This window comes from Zalophus californianus, chromosome X (assembly GCF_009762305.2).
Source record: "Zalophus californianus isolate mZalCal1 chromosome X, mZalCal1.pri.v2, whole genome shotgun sequence".
Classification (NCBI taxonomy): domain Eukaryota; kingdom Metazoa; phylum Chordata; class Mammalia; order Carnivora; family Otariidae; genus Zalophus; species Zalophus californianus.
This window is the reverse complement of record NC_045612.1, coordinates 91,274,602-91,297,119: the sequence shown is the minus strand read 5'-3', so window position 1 is coordinate 91,297,119 and position 22,518 is coordinate 91,274,602. Positions and strand designations below refer to the sequence as shown.

The 22,518-nt window shown below is 41.8% G+C and overlaps 1 protein-coding gene across 3 annotated transcripts in view; it reads right to left on the bottom strand.

The window, feature by feature from the left end:
• The window catches only part of MAOB (monoamine oxidase B), a 114,583-nt gene that overhangs the window by 46,647 nt on the left and 45,418 nt on the right, over nucleotides 1–22,518 (bottom strand). Inside the window, exons 2-3 of one of the 3 annotated variants that reach the window (XM_027608612.2) lie at nucleotides 21,702–21,796; nucleotides 20,600–20,737 (exon numbers count right to left, since the gene is read on the bottom strand). The exons of 1 other annotated variant lie outside the window; for it this stretch is intronic. In XM_027608612.2, the coding sequence (XP_027464413.1) occupies nucleotides 20,600–20,737; nucleotides 21,702–21,796 (233 nt within the window). The remainder of the gene's footprint in view (nucleotides 1–20,599; nucleotides 20,738–21,701; nucleotides 21,797–22,518) is intronic. One more of the 3 variants, XM_027608613.2, reaches the window with a different exon arrangement.

The following is a 22,518-nucleotide window of genomic DNA, read 5'->3' as shown; positions in this document are numbered from 1 at the left end:
AGTCTGCTTCTCCCTCTGACCCTCTTTCCTCTCATGCTCTCTATCTCTCATTCTCTCTCTCTCAAATAAATTAAAAAAATAAAATAAAATCTTTAAAAAAGAAAAATCCCTAAACAAGGGAGTTCAGAGAGCTTCCAGGTTGGTGAACAAAAACACATCCGTGTACTGAGAAGGTGGCCAGCCTCAAACTCCACGGGAACAGAAGCTCCAGTACTCACAACCCTTTGGGACCCTGCCTGATGTACCTATTCATCTGGCTGTTCATTTGTATCCCTTTATCACAACCAACCAGTACTAGTAAGTAAACTGTTTTCTCTGAGTTCTATGAGCCATTCTAGCAAATTACCACACCTGAGGAGGGGGTTGTGGGAACCTCCAACTTATAGCTGGTCAGTCAGAAGTACAGAAGGCCCGGGACCTGTGACTGGCCTCGGTAGTGGGGGCAATTTTGTGGGGTTAAGCCCTTAATTTGTGGGGTCTATGCCAACTCTGGGTAATTAGTGTTAGAATTAAACTGAATTGTAGTATACCCAGTTGGTATCTGGAGAGTTAAAGAATTGGCTGGTGTGTGAAAAAAAAAAATCCCCACGTATTTGGTGTCAGAAGTGTCATGAGTAACAAACAGTTCATAGTAAGAGCTAACGTGATTTTTCAGTTAATTGAATTACAGGACAGTAAAGAAAGAAAACCAAATACAATAGCCTTAGCAAAAGAGGGATATTTGGCTTAATCACAATTATTGCAAAGCCTTATTTTAGAATGTTCAAACACCAGAAATCACTTGGAAAAGATCCATTTTTGTAACCGCATGAACTCAGGCAACTGACTTCAATTGTATGCACCTAGAGAACCCAAGCGCAGGCCACGCCGAGATGGGCCACTTTGGCATGAACATTATTTTGAGTTAAAAGCAATCCAAACCCAGCTGACTCAGGAAAAGCTCTTTACTTCCACCTCAGCTGTGAGAGCTATTAACAGAGACTCCCTTTTACCTAAGAAAGTTAGCTGCATCATAGGGCAACCTTGCTTTTCCAAACATCTCCTTTCCCCTTCTTCCTAACGGTCTTTCTCCTGTTTGTATCCTCAGACCCCTACCCCTCTCCTCAGCTCATAGCAGCTTCATGTTGCCTCGCTGGCTTTGGAATTTGCACGTTTGTGTGGATTCCCCATAAGTACATATGCTATTAAATGTGATTTTCTCCTGTTAATCGGTCTCACGTCAATTTAATTCTTAGTCCAGCTAGAAGGACCCTGAAGGGCAGAGGAAATTTTGCCTTCCCAACACACCTTTCAAAAATGTGGAGGTAAACAGAACCAATGGCATGGTATCATGGCCAGCAGTGAGTGAGATGATGCATATGCAGCTCTTAACAGAGTGCCTTACACACAGTAAATGTGTAAATACTGATGAATATCATCACTACTGTCCCGACACTTTCCCTTCCACGAAAGGTATTGCCAACTGTCATATCTTGAGCCTCCCATGAAGGGAGGCTCTCCAGACCCTCCAGGGGAATTCCACCGTGTGAGTGGCAGATGACTTTGTAGCAGAAGACGCAAAGCTTCCTGCCCTTACAGCATCACTCAGCATGCTGGGATTTACCAGCAGAAAAATCCGTCTCCGACTGCTCATCTCAGCACCCTCCTGTCAGGGAAGGTGCTCATCCAGTCACCTTCAAGCCCTCTCTGAACCTCCAGGACTGGACCCTGAACACCAGCCTCAGAGAGCAGCTCAGCTAATCCCCAACAACTGCACCACTTTCCCAGCCCAACTGCAGCCTCCCTGGGGTCACAGGTGCCAGACGACAGGTGCATCCCTGGTCTTTCAAAGATATTATCCAAATGCTTTTGATGTCCCTAAACTGTATAGAGTAATGAGAAGATGAAAAAGCTCTTTGTAACCTGGGTACAGACACAGTACAATATAAAAGGAGAGAGAAAGGGAGGGAGGGAGGGAGGAAGAGGAGGGCCAGGGAGAGAGAAAGGGAGAGAGATGAGTGAGAGAGGGGGAAAGAGAGAGAGAGAGAGAAAGAGAAGGAAGGGAGGGAGAGAGGGTAGGGAAAGGAAGGAAGAAGAAAGAAGAGAAATTAGGGCTTTAAAACAAATGATTTTTCTCAAAATGGGTTATTCTTCAGAAGTCAACTATCATCTTTGGGTTACCAGACTCTCATTTTGAAATCTGAGGATATGTTATGGTCTAAGTCTGGAAAAATTGTGTTTAAAAAGCAAATTATATAAAAAAATTCCCTCCTAAAGAGTTTCTCTACCACATAAGACATACACACACACATAGTCATTTTATATATTATCATATTCACTTTTCATGACCACATTGGGAGGTAGAAACTAATAGTTCCACATTACACACTAGGACTTGAGGTTTCTAGGAAGCAGTAAACTACACATGGCTAGGGTCCATGGTGAATTTTCCTAAAAGCCCAGGACTCTGACAGAGGTCTGTGACTCCAGACTTAGTCTGTATTTCTCTACAGAGAGGTTCTCCCAAGATGGAAATCCCGATCCTGATTATTTCCACAACTTGCTCTGTACTCTCGATTGAGTAACTCACGCAGTTCCAAAGTCAGCCTCTGATCAATACTGACACAGATACCAACCTTTCACTCCATAAATTGTTTGAGGAAAATGCCGACTTTCTCTAATGGTACAAACCAAAATGATGATTCCCTTAGATGAGTCAGAAAATTCCCCCCAAAAGAAATTCAATGCTTTGAAGGAAGAACTCCACTTTGAAATAAATCAAGAGACTCCATGCATAGATAGAAGTGTTTCCTTGGCCCCCAGAGGAGCTTTGCTGCTATGAACATTAATCCCTTGGAGTGAAACTACGTTGATTTAAGGGAGAGTCCCTTGTTGAGACAGCGAGAAAGATGCTGGGCAGATCCCAGTTAGAGGAACATTTGGGGTCTAGTAAAGAGATGATGTGGCGGGAGAAATCTGGAGTGAGATTCAGATAAAGGAAGAGACAAGTCTGGCAAAGAGGCAACTTGTGAACTGTACGTGGAAGACACCCTAGAGACACTTCAAGGAATTCAAATGTGATGAATTGCACTGAGATGAAAGGATTATCCCAGAGACATTTGCTTATTTGAGACAATTATTTTCAGGAAGAAAGCATTTTCAAAGAAATTCACTTAAGTGCTACTTTTGATTGACGTCCATATTCTTTTTTTTTTAAGATTTATTTATTTTATTTTATATTCTTTTTTTAAGATTTTATTTACTTATTTGACAGAGAAAGAGAGAGCCAGAGAGCACAAGTGGGGGGGGGGATTGGCAGAGGGAGAGGGAGAAGTAAGCTTCCCACTGAGCAGGGAGCCCGATGAGGGGCTCAATCCCAGGACCCTGGGATCATGACAGGAGCCGAAGGCAGATGCTTAACCAATTGAGCCACCCAAGGGCCCCATTATATCTTATATTCTTAAAAAAAAAAAAAACATTGCAAAGGTTAAGTCATGAGCTAGAAGAAAGTGGGAAAGAAAAATAAGGATTGTAATAGGCAAGCACCGTAATTATCACCACCCCCCTCATCATCATCACGGCTAACACTTCATGAGCACTTGCGAGGTACCAGTGACTCTTTCAAGACTTTACAAATTTAACTCATTTCTCTCTCTCAACAACCCTATGAACAAGGTGTTATTATTACCTTCATTTTTTTAGATTAAGAAACAAAAAAGTACAGAGAGGTTAAGAAACTTGCCTCCAATCACACAGCTAATAAAGTAGTGAGTCGGAAATTTGAATCCAGGCCTCTGCGTTCTAAGCCTTATGATCTCAATCTTTATGTTATTATAGATGGACTAGTAGTTTTATCTTTTGGCTCCCCCCAATACACTTGATTACATACATATATATGTATGTATATATATATATATTTAAGGGTATGAAGAGCTCTGATCTGATCATTCCAACATATCTTGGACCCGCTGGAAGATATCAGCAAAAACTACTGGAACAATGGCTACCTCTTTCATAGCTCGGGAGGATGCTCTTTAAGATATATTATAATTTATGGCTTCTGATAAATTTGTAAGCACTTACCTCTTTCTCCTTCCTGACATTCTTTTCAACTATCTCGCTTTTTCCATATGCAAGCTTATGTATTTATGCTCAAGAAGTCTGTCACTGTACAAGTATTTTGTCTTTGATCTGTATCATTTAGACTCCCTCAAAATTAAGCTATTAACTTAGAAGGTTCCTAAAATAACCCCAACACCATGCTTATGCATAACTTCAATTTTAAAATGCCATTCAGGGATACTGTATCATATGATTGCTTCAAATTCCAGGGCAGGTCACAGGGTGCTCGCTACCTTATGCTGACCTACAGTTGGTTTAAATGCTGCCCATGGCAATGAAAAATGCAGGGCGGTGTAAGCATAGTTTCAAAATGTTCCTCTTCAAAATTACTGTCTGTTGAAAACCCTTAAGTTTCCCAAATGTACATACATCAGTTTCAATTGAATGTTACAAGCAGGATCCTAAGAATACTTTCATCACCAACTAATGAGATGAAGTATTATATACTAATTGTGATGACAACGTAAGCCTTCCCAACATGTTCTGAACTTCACTTTTATGAAAAGCTCTAGGTTGAATAAGCTGCATAGTCTTCAAAATCATGATCATTTATGGCATTTTTATTTTAGTGGGTTCTTGGTTAAAGGCATGAATGAAGAAAGAGAATCAGCTCTTCAAGGGGAAGGATGTATATTCTTCTTTGGTATCTACCCCTGAAAAAGAGCAGAATGGTGGCTGGAGTGAACTGACACCTATGAAGAAGAAATACACACACATCCATGCGTTCGTGTACATGGACGCGTGCATGCATGCACACACACACATTTATTTGCTCCTGAGCAAACTTAAGTTGCTTAAGTAGGCTTCTCCTATCACCTAGAGTATAAGCCAATGTTCTCATAATTGTCTATACACCCTCTGCCATTTAGTATTGGATACCAGCTCTCTGACCTTCCCGTGTTGTGCTAGGGCCTGTGCACATAGTGGCTCAGGAGAACCGATTGTACTCATCCCTCAGCTCTTCATTTAGTGACAATAAGTTGGTATGGTATGTACACCATGCAAACCCTACAGATGAGAGGTTTTGTTGAGATGTCACCTCCTCCCTGACTACTGTATTTGAAATAGGATCGCACTCTCTCACACCACTCCCAAAGCCCCCATTCTCCGTAGCGTGCATGATCTTCGGACATATATGTATATATACATATATATGAACAATGTGGGGGTTAGCATGCCAACCACCACACAGCTGAAAATCTACATATAACTTTTGACCCCCAAAACTTAACTACTAATGGCCTACTCTCTACTGGAAGCCTTACAGATAACGTAAACAGTCGATTAACACATATTTTGTATGTTCTATGTATTATATACTATATTCTTACAATAAAATAAGCTAGGGAAAAGAAAACGTTATTAAGAAAATCGTAAGGGGGGGGGCGCCTAGGTGGCTCAGGGAGTTAAGCGTCTGACTCTTGATTTTGGCTCAGGTCATGATCTCGGGGTTGTGAGAGGGAGCCCCGTGTTGGGCTCCACGCTGGGCATGGAGCCTGCTTAAGATTCTCTCCCCTCCCACCCTCGCAAGCTCTCTCTCTCTAAAAGAAAAAAAGAAAACCATAAGGAAAAGAAACACATTTGCAGTACTGTATTGTAAAATATCCCCATGTATGTGGACCCACATGGTTCAAGCTTGTGTTATTCAAGGGTCAACTGTATATATTTTTTTCAAATGCAGCTGAACAGATGTTTTATTTAATGTATATGAAAGGTTTAACAGATCTGGCTGAAAATTTCAAACCCTTTGTAGAAATTATTAAATCTTGACATGGGAAAAATAACAGATTTTAAAAATCCAGAGCTTTTTGTGTAATTCTGATTAACTGAATTTTAACTCTAAAATACATTTGAAAATCAACTCATATACCTATTAGAGACTGTAAAAGAAAATTAACATTTAAAAAAGTTTCAGACAACGCAGTTTATGAAATTTTGGTACCATTGACTTAACTTCATTTGAAGCAAATCCATTTTTTAATTTTGCACTTTATCATCTTTCTTCATTGTGCCTGTTACTGCGAGTGAAAAGCAATATAATATCAAACATGGCTAATTCTAATTCTATTTTAGGTATATAAATTGTTTTTTTCTATGTATTTTGTTTGTTTACTGTCTGTCCTTCCCAGCTAACACATAAGTTCCGTGAGGATGAGAATTTTTCTGTGTTGTTTGCCTCTGTATTTCTAAGTTTATTTGTGACTTAACTTTGTGGACAAAGAAAGTAATCGTCAGCTGTGGAATTTTGGTGGGAGCTGGTGGTGGGTGTGTGGAGATGGGAGGCACTCCTGGTTTCTTGACATCATACCAGGGAGGCACTTATTTTTCTTTTATTTACTTATTTATCAGAGAGAGAAAGAGAGAGGGGGAGTGGGAGAGGGAGAAGCAGGCTCCCCGCTGAGCAGGGAGCGCGACGCGGGACTCGATCCCAGGACCCCGGGATCATGACCTGAGCCGAAGGCAGACGCTTAACGACTGAGCCACCCAGGCGTCCCAGGCACTTATTTTCTATAGGACTAGTATATATTTCAGTTTTGCCCTAAGAACACCACCAAATCAAGGTCTGCTCAAATGTGCTCTAAAAGAGACAGGCTCGCATTCAAATGTGCTCTAGAAGGGACAGACCCATTCTTTCATTCATGCAGGCAAGAAACATTTATCTTAAAAGCTTACTATACGTGAGGTCCCAATGCAAGTGCTGGAGATACAGCAGTGGACAAAATAGAAAAAAACATTTCTGCCCATATGGAGCTTATGACCTACTGGAAGAAAGCAGATAAAAAACATATACTGTGTATGATATAATGTCAGGCATTTGTTAAGTGCTGTGAGAAAACAATGAAGCAGGGAAGGGACAAATTCAGGATAGAGAATACCAGATTGGAGCGGGGGGTGTGGAGAGGCTACTCCTTAGGATAGAGCAATCAGGGAAGGCCTTCTGGAGGAGGAGGGGTTTAGGTTGAGACCAGAGAAAGAGCATCCCAAGTGGAGAAAATAGCAAGTGTGTTTTAGTTGCATAAAGACATAACCCCACAACTTCATGGCTTAAAACATTAATCTAATATTATCTCTCACAGTTCTGTGGGTTGACTGGGCTCAGCTGGGCAGTGCTTGCTTAAGGTCACTCATGGGGCTATGTCAGACAGCAGCTGGGACTGAAGTCATTTGAAGGCTCAACTATGCTGAACATCCGAGACGGCTCTACTTCCTAGTTTAGTGCCTTGGGAGGGATGGCCGGAAGGCTGAATTCAGCGGGGCCAGGTGACCAGTGTGCTTCTCTATGTCCTCTCCAGCAGGGCGCTCTCAGGGTCTCTGGGCTTCTTCCATGGTGTCACTCAAGGTTCCAAGGATGAGTGTTCCAAGAAAGAAGTGGAACCTGATAGCTTCTTAAGGCCTGAGCCCCCCAGGCTGGAAGAGCATCACTTCGATCACACTCTACTGGTCAAAGCAATGATAGGACCCTCCTAGATTCAAAGGGAAGGTGCGTAGAACCCACCCACTTCTGCCTCTCCGTGGGAGGAATGTCAGAGAATCTGTGGCCATCTTTGATCTGTCTCCATGTGCAAAAGCCCTGGGGTAGGAATGTCCTTGACATACTAGAATCCAGAGAGGCCAGGGCTAGAGTGTGCTGGGTCAGGAGGGTGGTAGGGGTAGATCATGTAGGTGCTTGTAGGCCGTGATAAAAATTTAATGTTATTCCTTCTTTCAATTACTTTTTATTGCCTTTTTTTTTTGTCCTAGGGTTCTACAGTCAAGAAAGCTTGGCTCCAGCTTGGATATGTAGACAAGATGTCAACAGTGATCTGGGAGAAATGCCTGGAACCAATAAGGGAGAAATATGAGGACCTTAAAATAGCAGTGGCACAACCATCCCGGCTTCAGAAAGAGCGGCAGTAGCTTAAAACAACCTGTTGTTTTTAGACGGACTCTCATCCTTTTTAATCCAAAGGATCAACGTCAGTAGGTATCATAATGACACCCCTCGACTGCCAAACAACTACTCTACATAGGTCACCCTTAAATATATAGTTTTCTCTTCCCTTTCCTGCCTAAGGTTGAAGCTTTATAGAAAGCAATGCTTCTTATAACCTTATTAGGATTACACTTTGCAATGGAAAAGTGAAATGAACCCGAGACACGCGTGTGGCTGTCGACTCTCGTGTTTATTTTGTATGACGCAGAGTTCTAGCAGTCTCCCCAGAATGAGCACCTCTAATACTCTTTAAGATGTCTGGATTAAGAATGAAATAGGATGACTCGATGTCTCCCAGTAGCCCTTGATTTAACCAAATGGACAGTTCTGGTGTCAGTGGCCTCCATGAGCTCCTAATACCGCTAGGAGATCAGGTTGGTCCCAGGCGGTCAAATGAGGATTAAACAAACATCAGCAATGGGGCATAAGACAGAAGAGGGCAGCAGGAGGGAGCAAGAACCTGATTACAAAGAAGAGGAGGGTTCAGTTCTCGGCACCCTTACCCTTTTCTCTTCTTTCCTGAGACGTCCCCACCCTTCTGTAGGATTTCTGCGCTCGTCAGCACCTTGGCTGTGCAGCCAAGTACCCAGACTCTGGAGTGAGATGGTGATCAGGGTTGTAGATCTCACACTCCATCACCTGCCAACTGGGGGATCTTGAGCAAATCACCCAGAGGCTTTGTGCTTCCGTGCCTTCATTTGTAAATAAGGGAGAATAATAACCATCAGGCTTTTCTGAGCATTAGTGAGATAATGCATATCAAATGCTTAGAATAGTGCTTGGTATACAGAGAAATCTCAAAAGACTTTGGCTATTGTCATTATTAAATTCGCTTTTGAATTGAACCACCAGGGGCCTTAAGGCCCACGTGTGTTTGGTTCAACGTGAGAGCCTAAACTATTGGTGACTATGAATTACGATTTTTCTTTTTTTTTTTTAAAGATTTTATTTATTTGACAGAGAGCGACACAGCGAGAGAGGGCACACAAGCAGGCGGAGAGGCAGAGGGAGAGGGAGAAGCAGGCTTCCCGCGGAGCAGGGAGCCCGATGTGGAGCTCGATCCCAGGACCCTGGGATCATGACCTGAGCCCAAGGCAGGCGCTTAAGGACTGAGCCACCCAGGCGCCCCACGATTTCTTTTTCTTGGTTCGCATGTGACCAGACACTGTCTGTGGCAGCGGTCCTTAATATTTGCTGACTTAAAAAAAAAAGGGGGAAACGGTAAATGTCAGCAGTAAAAGGTGCCAGGCCACTCAGCAGCGCTTTTGCTCGGAGTTTTGTGTGGCACCTGTGTGTTGAAAGATGAAATGCGTAAATAACTAAGTTCTCCCACCGAACTCCAGGCTTACCTTCTCTACAACTCAGTACTGGTGGGAATCTTCCCTCGCTGTGTTTGAAAACAATAATCACTTATAGGACTTTGGGCCAGTTCTATGGTTGCTCCTGAGTTAGTCATAGTTACGGACCATCTGACAATTTTAATACAATAATGACGCTCTACAAAAAGGCTTTATACTCTCCATGAAGTTACTGCCTTGAATTTATTCAGCGATGTCCTTCAAGGTTTTGAGAAGGCATTCAAAGCATTCTCCGTGGCAGCATCTCCGACCACCTTGACCTCAGGGAGTTCCAATTTGCTTACTGTCTCATGCATAAAAATATCAGACACATGGCACCTCCCTGTGCACCTAGGAGAATTTTTATTTTTATTTTTTAAAGATTTTATTTATTTGACAGCTTGAGAGAGAGAGAGAGAGAGAGCGCATAAGAGGTGGGGAGGGCAAAGGGGGAGAGAGGAGAGGGAGAAGCAGGCTCCCTGCTGAGCAGGGATCCCAGTGAGGGGCTCGATCCCAGGACCCCAGGGTCACAACCCGAGCCGAAAGCAGACGCTTAATGGACTGAGCCACCCAGGCGCCCCCAGGAGAATTTTTAAAATGTGATTCAAAAAAGCTGGTTTGCCATGAGGGAGCAAAATCCATAGAAGGAATATCATTCTGTTTTACTTCCAAGTTCTTTGTGATGCCAGATATTTGAGGTTGCCAGCCTAAGGGAAGTTAACCTGTGTCATGATGTAGGATTTATGTTGTAGGATCCAGGCATATGTTTGGTACAGGTTTTTAAAAAACTGAAGATGTGTGAGAAATGGCGACACAAATACACGGAATCTGCTGACCTTTGAGGTCTGTGCTACTCAGTATGGTAGCCACGAGCCGTATGTAGCTATTGAGCATTTTGTATATGCAGCAAGTCCAAGTTGAGATGTGCTAGAAGTATACAATACACACCAGGTGTCAGAGGCTTAGTACAAAAAAAAGAATGGAAAATACCACATTAATCACATTTTATATTGACTACATGCTGAGAGATGACACTATTTTGAATATGTTGGCTTAAATAAAATTATTAAAATTAATTTCACCTCTCTCGTTACTTTTCAATATGGTTACTAGAAACTTTAAATGGCATGTGGCACATCTATTTCCATTGTGCAGTGCTGTTTTAAGCTATTTTGGTGAGTATTCCCAGATTTCACATATATGTCAAAAAGAAAAAAATTAATGTATTTTGGTTCTCTGAACTTAGGTTGCTTAGAGATTAGTAAACTCTGACATGCTCACTGTCTCCTGAGGGTTCTAGAGGAACAGAAGCATTACCACTTAGTAACCTGAAGGGAAGGGCCTCGACTGGGTTTAATAATAACATCGGCCCATATGCCAGGACCTAAAGAAATCAGAGGAGAGCTGAAGGAAACAGAGAAGGTAAACACAACCAGGAAAGAAAATATTATTCTCTCTCTTCTATTATCTATTTGCTCTTGTTTGTCTGGGCATGTGAGTTTAGTTGCAGCCAAATGCCGATGGCCTAGCCTATTAAGAATACAGGACACAAATAAAGAAGGCAAGAAGCCTGCATTTAAAAGGAGGAAGAGTTATAGTTCAGTGTATAAGGAGCCTGTAAAAATATTTCCAGGATGAATGTATTGGCCTGGTTCTCTTCAGATAGGAATTTGTATAGCTTCATCCTCCGTGGTGCCCTTGCCATTCAAATTCTTCCTTGGTACTAAGAATCCACACAATCATTAGAGAAGTTTTTCAAAAGGAAAGTAAATAGACTCTAGCCTTCCTAGCAAAACATTCTTAGGGCGCCTGGGTGGCTCAGTTGGTTAAGCGACTGCCTTCGGCTCAGGTCATGATCCTGGAGTCCTGGGATCGAGTCCCGCATCGGGCTCCCTGCTCAGCAGGGAGTCTGCTTCCCTCTCTGACCCTCCCTCCTCTCATGTGCTCTCTCTCTCTCTCATTCTCTCTCTCAAATAAATAAATAAATAAATAAAATCTTAAAAAAAAAAAAAACATTCTTAGTAACTTCAGTTTATCAAAGCAGCCTTACTGGTGGGGATAAGGTTAATCAGTATCTTCTGTTAGCATCTTTTCTTTCAAAGCTCAAAGCACTAAAAGCAAGGACAAATACCTTTCTTTTGCAAATGGAGAAATCAAGGCACAAAAGCATAAAGACCATGGCCAAGGTGGCACAAAAGGTCAACAATGAAGTGTGTGTGTGTGTGTGTGTGTGTGTGTGTGTGTGTGTGTATGTGTGTGTCAGGCACTGGGAAAATTCTGCAGCCCACTAATAACAGGATAAGAGCCTTTGACATTCTGCATTCAAACAGCTGTTTTGGGATCTAGACTGTCTAAACTCAAAGGGTTGAAGCTCAGTCACTAAGCCCAGCTGGAAGCAGTTTGGTCATTGTTAATAGATATATAACCCGGGAGATTGCTGCTGGGCAGATGTGAGTCACAGAGTCAAACCTCTTCTCATAGTCCATGAGCTCTCAAAAGTAGAGTCTGTGTCTAATTACATCTTTAAAAATAAAAATGAGAGGAGCTCTTTATAAAAAAAGTTCCAGCAGTATTAAAAAAATTCAAAGAAGCAGGAAACAAATTATCTCAAATTACGCCCTCCAGGTTAAAAAACAGCTATAACATTTGGTGCCTGACATTCCAGACCCTTTTATAAGCATCTACAAGACAGAAAGATGGATGGATGGGTGGATGGATGGATGGCTGGCTGGCTGCCTGGCTGGGTGGGTCGATGGATGGATGGGTGGGTGGATGGGTGGATGGGTGGATGGGTGGGTGGATGGGTGAATGAGTGAGTGGGTAGGTGGATGGATGGATGGATAGATGGATGGATAAATGCACAAATGGATGACTGACAGAGGTAGAAAGGAAACAAAAAAGAAAGGCAAGGAGGAAGGAAGGAAAGCGGGAGGTAGGGAGGAAGGAAGGGGGGCAAAGAAAGAAATGCAAGTATCTGAGGATCAAATCATACTATATTTACTATTTTTAATGACCTAAATGTATTCAAATTTAATGGAAGAAACACAGACAGAAGTGAACTGAAGGAAGTACTCAATTTCATATAAATGTTGCATAACCCTAAGAAACACTGGTTCCTGAAAGACCCCTGTAGCAGAAAGTGAAAAGATCATAAAAACCATTAAGCGATCTGAATGTGTTTTTTTTTATTGGCTCCAAGTTTGATTTTGGTATAGACTGATTCCATGCTATGAAAGACGTCACTAGCACTCAATTTGCTTATATTTCTTCTCACCTTCCTCACATTCTGATTTTATAGATTACATCATTTTTTTTTCCTTTTTTTTTTTTTAACCATATAAAGGTTGTTTTAAAAATATAGGCCAGGAGCGCCTGAGTGGCAAAGTCGGTTAAACATCTGACTCTTGGTTTTGGCTCAGGTCATGATCTTGGGGTCATGAGATTGAGCCCCACATAGGGCTCTGTGCTCAGGGCAGAGGTTGCTTGAGATTCTCTGCCTCTGCCCCTCCCGACCCCACTCCTGTGCTCTCGCTCTCTCCCAAATAAATAAGTAAAAATAAATAAATAAAAATAAAAATACACTCTGTAGTATATTCTGTACTACAAACATAATTCTTCCAATTCTTTATATTTAAATTTTTATTTAAATGTATTTACTGTTCAAAAACAGTTTCACCAAGGCTTATCCACTCTTGAGTTCTCTGAGTCCTCATCTGATGACACTTTGAAGTGGAGTGCTGTTATGACCAAATTTTAAATTGTGTGCCATTGGGTGAAACAGGGGATGGGGATTAAGGAGGGCACTTGTGATGAGCATTGGGTGATGTATGGAAGTGCTGAATCACTATATCGTACACCTGAAACTAATATAACACTGTATACTAACTAACTGGAATGAAAATGAAAACTTAAAAATAAATAAATAAATAGGGTGCCATTGGCTTAGCGGACAGGGTGCAGGTGGCCAGGAAAGAGATGTCACAGGATTAAGAGGCAGAGAAAGTGGGAATGCATTGGCAAAACTGTTGTCTGGATAATTTGAAAGGCACACTAAGTACTTACCAGCCTTGGCACTCTAAGGGAAATTGTTGAAGAGTTTGTGATCGCTGGCTTTTATGTGTAATACATTAGCTTTCAGCAACAGTTGAGCTCTGGGACTGAGCAGCCAGGATTAGAAAGCTAAAGTTTTCCTTGCCATCAATTCTCAAATTTTATGATCTAAGGCTGCTCTCTTTTCTGGTTTGATTGTGGCGTGGAAATCCTTTTTTTTTTTTTCTGTATTTTATTTAGTCATTTTTGGGGGGGGAGCTAATTTCCTTTTATATTGAGAGGGGAATCTTTGATCTCACAAATCTGACACTGGCTGTAGCCCAAACTGTCTCAGATTCAATTACTTAGCCCACTGCCTTGCATACTAGTGACCTGTGTTAGATGCTCAATACACGTTGAATGATTTGGATAGAGTATGAATGCCTCATTGAAAGTAACTGACTGGAAAAATAGCCACTATATTACAGAGTGTTCTTACAACAGAATATTATATATCTGTTCAAAATGGGACCTATAAAAAACTTTTTTTTTAAACAAAGGACTTTTAATGACATTGGAGAGTATCTGTGAAATATTCATGCGTGAAAAAGTAGACCTAAAAAACCTTTTTTAATATGAGAAGTATAAAAATAGGAATCCAAGAATGTTAAATATAAACAAAATATGCTCTGTGTGTGAATGTGTGTGTGTGTGTGTGTGTGTGTATGTGGGTAATCCTGAAGTACACACAATGGGACACTATTCATCCTATTTTCAAACAGGGTTTGACAAAGTTTCATCAGGAAAGAGAGGAGGATACAGGGCTTGGGAAGGAGCCAGGGTGATAACTGTAGTCAACTGCAGAACATTTTAAGGAAAGGAAAATCTTGAACTGGATTTTTCCAAGATGCGAGCGTGTAAGTTTGCAAGGAAGGAGGGCGGGCAGGCAAACCAAGTACTGGGGCTCAGAAGGAAATGACGGAAAGCCTCTCATCCAGGGGACAGCAAGGTCAGTGTATTCTTGGCACCCAAAGACCTTAGTTCATGCTCTGACCCCATCGCTTCCCGCCCTCTGCAATCAATCTCTTTAGGCTTTATGTTCTTGCCTGTGAAATGAGACTAAAACTTCTAGTTCACAACCAAGTAACTCACAAATAAGATATTATGTGTAAAAGCACTTGCTTGGTAGGATCCAGATGTCCATACTGCAGTAGTGTTACTATTGTTATCATTTCCTGGTTGTTGCAAAGGCCAGGAAAAAGGCGAGGGCTCTGTGAGCAACAGACTCGGAATCCATGTGTAAGCCTTTCCGCGGGCTGCTGCCAAGGGGGTGGCAAGGTGGGCCAACACATTTCAGGTCGTCTTGTACTTCCTGTCAATCCCTTGGTACCCGCAGGCTGCCAAAGCTCTCTGTTCTGTTACCTGGTTGTCCTTATTGGCCACCATGCTTTGGTGAGCTGGGACCCTTTCACTGCATCTTTTTTTTTTTTTTTAAAGATTTTACTTATTTATTTGTGTGCGAGAGGAAGAGCACAAGCGGTGGGGGGGTGGGGGGCGTGAGGAGGAGCAGAGGGAGAAGGAGAAGCGACTAGGGGCTCAATCCCAGGACCCTGAGATCAGGAGATGCAGGGTTCGATCCCAGGACCCTGAGATCAGGACTTGAGCCGAAGGCAGACACTTGACCGACTGAGCCAACCAAGCACCCCCTTTCACTGCATCTTCTTTGGACCACTTGGCCGCACCCCATGATGACATGGTATAGGGGCTGTCAAATCTGGCACAAGGCTGAAGCTGAAGGCCTATTTCCTTTAGTGAATTTCACCACTGTAACTGAATTCTATACATTCTCTGCCCTCCGCCTTCCGTGTGATTTAAAACGAACTCTGTGCTGCCCACAACTCTAGCCACTGTTAAGTGTATCCAGATGTTTGTATGTGTGTGTCCACACATAGAGAATAGGCTTACTGATTTTATCATAAATTAAGTTCCAAATGGAAACCTCAAAGGCCTAGAATAAATTCATCTCCTATCCCAAAATATTGCTCCAAATCCAGCTGTTGAAGGCATAATTTTCAGCAAATTATTACATGTCAAAAAGCTGCCTGTGTTTTCTAAAGAACACAAATGAGCACTTCGGTTTCTAGAATAACCTAAGATTCAGAATGATCCCTAGACAAATGGGTTTTACTCGCTGAAGAGGAAATTACTATCCTCCACACTAAAAAAAAAAAAACAAAAAACAAAAAACAAAAAACCTCCTACAATGATAAGAGATATTTATTTCCAACAAATAAGAAATGTCGTGGAATGTGGGTGGGAGGGGAAGAGAAGGTTCACGAAGCCCATCTCGACTAGGGCAGACTCCCGGAGCCAGTGAGCTCTGCGTGGCATGTGTGACGTTCCTGTGAAATGGGCACCTGTTCCTGGGCAAAATGCAAGTGTTTGTCTAACCTGTACCCGGGGACTTCTATCATCACGAGAGAAGCAAGTGCACCCTGGACGCTTCCCTGGACTAACAGGACTGGAGGCAGTGGTGTGGGGAAAGAAATTTTAAGAGCCTGAAAAAGACCGGACACCTCTGATTTGCTCATTTCTGGGAGATGCTGAGGTCCTGCGTGAAAAACGCAATTATAATTTGAATATTTTGTGTCTTGATATCTGGGCTCTCATTCTGTTGCCATTCCCTATTTTAGTATATGTGCTGCCGAAGCGAGCACCTGTTGCCATTCCCTAATACAGAGAGCGAGTTCAGCACCTGTGATCTCTTTCACGAAATTCACAGAACAGATCTTGTCGCTAGAGACCTAGTTTCCACTCTCTGCCTTTGACAGGCCTTTGGTGTACTGGATTTTCAGCTGGATTTCGGAGCTCTCAACAAGTGGAGGTGGTGAGCCAAATGGTACCTCCTCCATGAGGTTGTGTGAGCAAAGGCAGTCGTCGTAGCAGGAACAAGCTGGCAATATATTTGAGGGAGGTCTCCTCATTCACATGCCTCTTCGAGCACGGAGGCTGACCACATCCAGACACACAAGGGACTTTGACAATGAGCTTGGCTTCTGACTGCCAGGAAGCACACTAAGACCAGAGTATCTTTTTTTTCCCCCTCAGTTTCTCCAGATAGCTGAAGTTGGTAAATGATTATCAGTGTGAAGTTGGGCTAAAGCAGTTTCATGTTTGACTAGACTCTGGTTCCATAGTTCAGACTCATAAAAGCTTCCGAAACAGAGAAACTCTATTCGCCGCTAGCCTAACTTGTACCGAACTTCAAAAATTTTCACCACTTTCAAGAGAAGAACCCAAGAGAATAAAACACAAATGAGAGAACAACCACACACAAACACACACACACACTAGATGAAAGAGAAAGAGGTGTAAATCAAAATATAGTGAAGTTCCTTCAGTTTTCACTTGTCGTCTTTTTCTTTTTAATTATGAGATAGTCCCTGAAAGAGAACAATGTTTCCAAGCCACTTCCAAGGCACCTAAACAGCTGCCTTCTAAATCATACTAGCAGAAATTAGCACGACTATTTGCAAAACAGATGAACAATTTCAGGACTGTGAAGCTCTAACGGAGGTACCACAGATTTCAGAAGTGAGGAAAACACCTTCCAAATTAATAAAGATTTGAGCTGAAGTGATCACTTTTCCCACCAATAATGAAATCCCAATGTAGCTTGGTATCACATCTTTTATTCACGAACGAGGCTTTGGAAAACCACACCGTAGCAACATAAGACAGATCTATGGTAGCACTAAAAATGAATGCCACTCAGCAGTAATAAACATTTCTGACAGATCGGAGGCAGACAGGAAAGAGACCCCGCATATCACAGCACACACCAGGGGTTTCTGGATGCTTGTTATGCCGGCATGAGCACACCCCATCTATCAGCCGACTGTTCCTTCTACAACTACCAGGGCCCTGGTGATACTGGGATTCATCATTTCTTAAGAAAGACACCCTTTGGGGCGCTCAGTCATTAATCGTCTGCCTTCGGCTCAGGTTATGGTCCCAGGGTCCTGGGATTGAGCCCCGCATCGGGCTTCCGGCTCGGCGGGGAGCCTGCTTCTCCCTCTCCCACTCCCCCTGCTCGTGTTCTCTCTCTCTCTCAAATAAATAAATAAAATCTTAAGAAAAAAAGAAAAGAAAGGAAGACACTCTTCCTTTGGAGAGCTAGCCCATTGGGAGCTGCCGGTCCCTCCTCCTTTTATGAGTAGCTTCCCCCCCACACACAGTTTCAGTTCCAACCAGCCTATTCTAGCTCCTCAGCCTAATGTTATTAAATCTGCCCATAAAACTCTGTCTTCCATTAACAACCATGTAAAACATTAAAAAGCAGATTCCTTGAGTAGGCTGATTTGAAGAGCAGGATCTGACAATATGGTAAGTGGCATACATGATACTCTCAGGTTTTGGCTTAAGAAATACACGTGCGGGGGCGGCTGGGTGGATCAGTCGGTGAAGCGTCCACCTTCAGCTCAGATCATGATCTCAGGGTCCTGGGATCGAGTCCCACATCAGGCTCTCTGCTCAGCGGGGAGTCTGCTTCTCCCTCTGTGCTCTTTCTCTCTCTCAAATAAATAAATAAAATCTTAAAAAAAGTACACGTGGGGTTGCTGATGAAACAAGGCATGAATATACTATATGTTTGCATGAACCACAGTTTGTGCTTGGCAGTAGTCATTGAAATAGGCAATAGAGAGTAACCTCCATATGCCTACAGGACTGCCTACCATGACAGAGGAGACAAATTTCTGAACTTCTTAGGCATCAGGTCTCTATCACTATTTATGATCTGGATTTGACCACGGGAGGTCAAATTAGCACCTCTATCGAGACTGAAAAAGACCTATATTTCATAGCCTCATTAGTGTTTCAGTTGTCTTGGCAGTGAGAATTAATTACAGAATAAGTCAGTATATCAAATATATCTCTATATATACGTATGTATCCGATATTTTTTAAGTGTACTAATATTTCTCATTTCCTCCAGTAGAGGTCAGAAGATAGCAATAGAGAAATATGAAAATCTATGAAGCAAGAGAGTATTTTCGAGTGATTTTCTCTAGGATTATGGAAGGATCTTTAAATTGCTTTTCTTTACCCACCTTTTCTAATTATATTTTTCCTTTTGTAGTCATTAAAAAGCAATGGCATTTATCTGAAATTTTATAAGGAGCACTGACGGCATAATGTATTTACCCGGTATCAAGTCAGAGATACTGCTTAATTATTTGTATTTTTTTTTCTTAGCTGCACATAGACTATTTGAAATCATCTAAGAAAGCGGCACATGTGGCCATCACTCTGAAAAATTATTTCAGTGTAACATCATTTCTGCAGTTGATGACTGCGAGCAATCTCTTTCAAACAAGGAACTTAATGTCAGCCGTAAGATTACCAGAAGAACAAAGCATCCTGGGCATAGCTTCTGACTGCCAAGAAACCCAGCACACACAAAGACAGAGACATGAATATAATCTCTAGTCATTTCCTTTGTCTGGAAAAACCTAAAAGAGATCCTAGTGTTCTGGATCAGTCTCTGAAAGTCTTCCATATCGGGACAAGGAAGACAAAGAAATCGCGGTCAACGTGACCTTCATTTAAAAGCAAGGAATCCAATGAAAGATGTTTATTAAGCTTGTTGATTGATGTTCAAGAAATTGCACTATTGCCATGCTACACTTTCACTTCTAATTCATGTGTCTCTTTTTCTGCTAGACACAGATGGAAGCAAGGTGCAAAGGCTTATAAAACAAAATCTGAAGGTCAACCAAAACATTTATGTATAAATTAAGGAAATCTTTTACCCCCATTGAACCAAATTAGATGGGTGTTTATTTCTGTTTTATTAAATGACTCATAATGTACAGTCTGCTTTTTGTCCTTCTTGATATTATCACTCACAAATTATATAAGGGTGTCAACTTTGTTAATGTAAATCCAAATTGACTGCTGCTAGTTACTTCTGTCTTCTAAAGGGATGATTTCTACCAGTGAGGAGTATGTCTCTGTACTGCTCATTTCCACCTGCAAAGGCAAGTATGGAAGAGAGGAAAAGCTGAAGTTCAAAAGACAGGAAAAGCTGAAGTTCACTTCCCTGCCAGTTCTCTGTGGGACTCCAGGGTTGGACCCAGAGTAGGTGACTCTTTGCTTGTCAGAGAACAGTGACTTTTTGGACCAAGACGATGATTCTGGGAAAAGAAGGACCTGGGAGATTTGAGAGGAGTCTGAAGACAGCAACACAGTGGGTGACTTGGATGCACAGAGAAGTGAGGCCAGTGAGAAATCCTCAGGGGGCTCATTGGTCTAAGAGCTTATTAGAGTAAGAATGTCCAATATTCAATTCTAAGCTATTTGTGTTTCTGCAATTAACCCCCGCCCCCACACCCCTCCCCCGCCATTGCTCAAAACTTCGATCAGGTCTGTTGCATGCAAATGCTTGGGATGGTCTGAAGACAATCAAGATAAAGATGTGAATTTGAACACAGGTTGGCAGGGAGCAAAGGGAAGATAAGAGTCACAGGCTGTAAGATGTGAATGAGCATAGATTTCATGGAAGCAGGAACCATGAGCCACAAATGATCATGGGAATGGTAGACCCAGTAAACTCACAGAAATTTTGGGGAGATCAATGGAGCTTCCCCACAAAAGATGGACTCTGGGGCTTGAGCCACTTTTATGTTAATCTCCAAAGAACAGTAATATTAGATGATATATAGGATACAATGACAAAATTTCAAAATATTATGTTAGGCATATTAGGCATACTACAAATACTTTTCATAATATGAAGTCTAGGGCCGTATTTATAAAACTGTACACAGGTTTTTGTATCACAAAAAGAGCCCAGGTATTTAAATAGAGGTATTTAAGAAATCAATCACAGACATCTTTTTCTCTATTGGTTTTGTTAAACTTTTTGCCAAACGGGCAATGCCACTTTATCAATAACCTTCCTAAATAGGTTAGAATTCCCACCTAGCTCCCCTTTGATGACAATGAAAACATTCTCGGAATGGTTGAAACACACTTATGAAGTACATGTGCATCATTCAGGAATGAAGTAGATTCTCTGAGCGAAGGATCTGGAATTCATATATGGAAAGACCTATAGAGAAGTCTTCAAATCCTTCAAAGGTTGGCCCAGGCTTACCTTTACGTGGTAGATGAGACGCTCTACCTCATTCACTTTGTAGGTCTCCAGTCCTAGCTCCTTGGCTAATCTTAAGATACGATTCTGAGTTGGCCCAACATAAGATCCTCCAAGGTCCACATATTTAACCTTTTGGTTCTGTTTTCCCACAGAAAAAAAAAAAATATTTTTGAAAATATTCTTCCTAAGATAAAAAAAAGAGAGAGCTCTGAAATAAGCAAATTGTCATGTCATGGGTTATAGACACACCTTGAAGTGTATCCATGGAAAATGGGATTCTGTTTTCAATGGTACTTCCTTCACGTGACTTAGTTATTAAACCATTCTTTAAAGCAAATTGGACTGAAAACTTTAAATACGCAACAGACTTCTGAACCCCATCACTTACAACATATATCACATCATGGTTTGGTTTTTGTAAGCTACGAATTATCGATGAATTTCTCTTTATTTGGTACTTCTGGTTAATTCTGAGATGCTTAATGCTGGAGAAAACCAAGAAAGGAAATGATCACTTCTTATGTGATTAATCCAGACGTTTGAAAGAAAGAATTAGGCAACATTTGGCCATAATTTGAACCTTTGAAATTGCTCTTATATGTTCATAAGCAAGTTTTCTATATGGTTACAAATTGGCTTCACTTCCAATGACTAAGGACCTATCTTTGAAGAAGGGACTAGAAAAGCTCCCTAACTCTGAAGGTGTCCAAGCATAACCAGATACCTATTAGTCAGGGACACCATAGAAGGCCCTCCTTTTCTGTTGTTGTTTGTTTGTCATCTAGCTGCCCTGCCCAACCCGCCCCCCCAAAGGTAACAGAAGTTTCGCAAAGGTGGGAATCTTTATTTTATTCACTGATGTATTCTAAACACCTCTTTATTAGTGCAATAATTCATCCGGGAAGTGCCAAGCATCATGAGGTAAGCAAAGAGACAGAAGAAAACGTTGGAAAGGGTAGCAAATTGAGAGAGAGGCTGTGGAGAATGTTTCAAAGTAATTTCCACTCTCTTAATAAAGAGTCAAATGAAATTCAAGACTTTTAGAAAAGAAAATACTCAGCTTCAGTCTCACATTTCTTTATCCCCATCCTTAGTGTCTTACCCTGATTGTGTAAGTCCTGCCTCCCACCCGGTCCCGGGCTTCCAGAACAACCACATTCAGGCCGGAGTCATGCAGAAGCTTGGCCGCTGCCATGCCTGGGGGGAAAACACAATAAGAAATCACAATCAAACACAGCACAGGGACTCCAGATAAGGGCCTCACGTTAACCCCAATGAGAAAAGTCCGTGTTGGCTCACTTACATGGCCTACTGTTACCTTCACCGTACAGGTGGCTAGGGTTTCTCAGTAAAGGCTCAGATTCCAAGTCTGGGAAAGCAACTGCTATTTCTAGCAAGAACAAAAGGGATTTCATCTCTGGTAAATGTCTCAAACCTTAAAAACATCTTCGGTTACTATATCAACACATCTATCTCTAAGGACTAAGTTGCATGACTATGTGTCTGACAACACAAATAAAAATACAAGGCCACACTTCAGAGAAATGTATAAGCCCGAATAGGCACCAGACCAAATGTAGCCATTGACTTCATTCTCCAGGTAAATCTGGGGAAAAAACCCACCATTAAGTCAGGGGGAGACTAGGCCTTCAAAGCATTTGAGAGGACCTAGAATTGACTGCTAAATTCTGTGTCAACATGAACTTTTGGAAGTCGGTGTAAAGTTTCAAAACCAAAGACATAAAATTTCAACCCACTCTATGTTCTAGTTCTCCATGGGACCGTCACCGAAGAATGAAATGACTCAGTGCATTCACTCAATTATGACTGTAGGCAAAAATACTTAATGAATGCCGGAACCACCCCGAATTACATTCTTTAAAAGAAACACAGCTTTATTGAGGAAAATTTACATACGA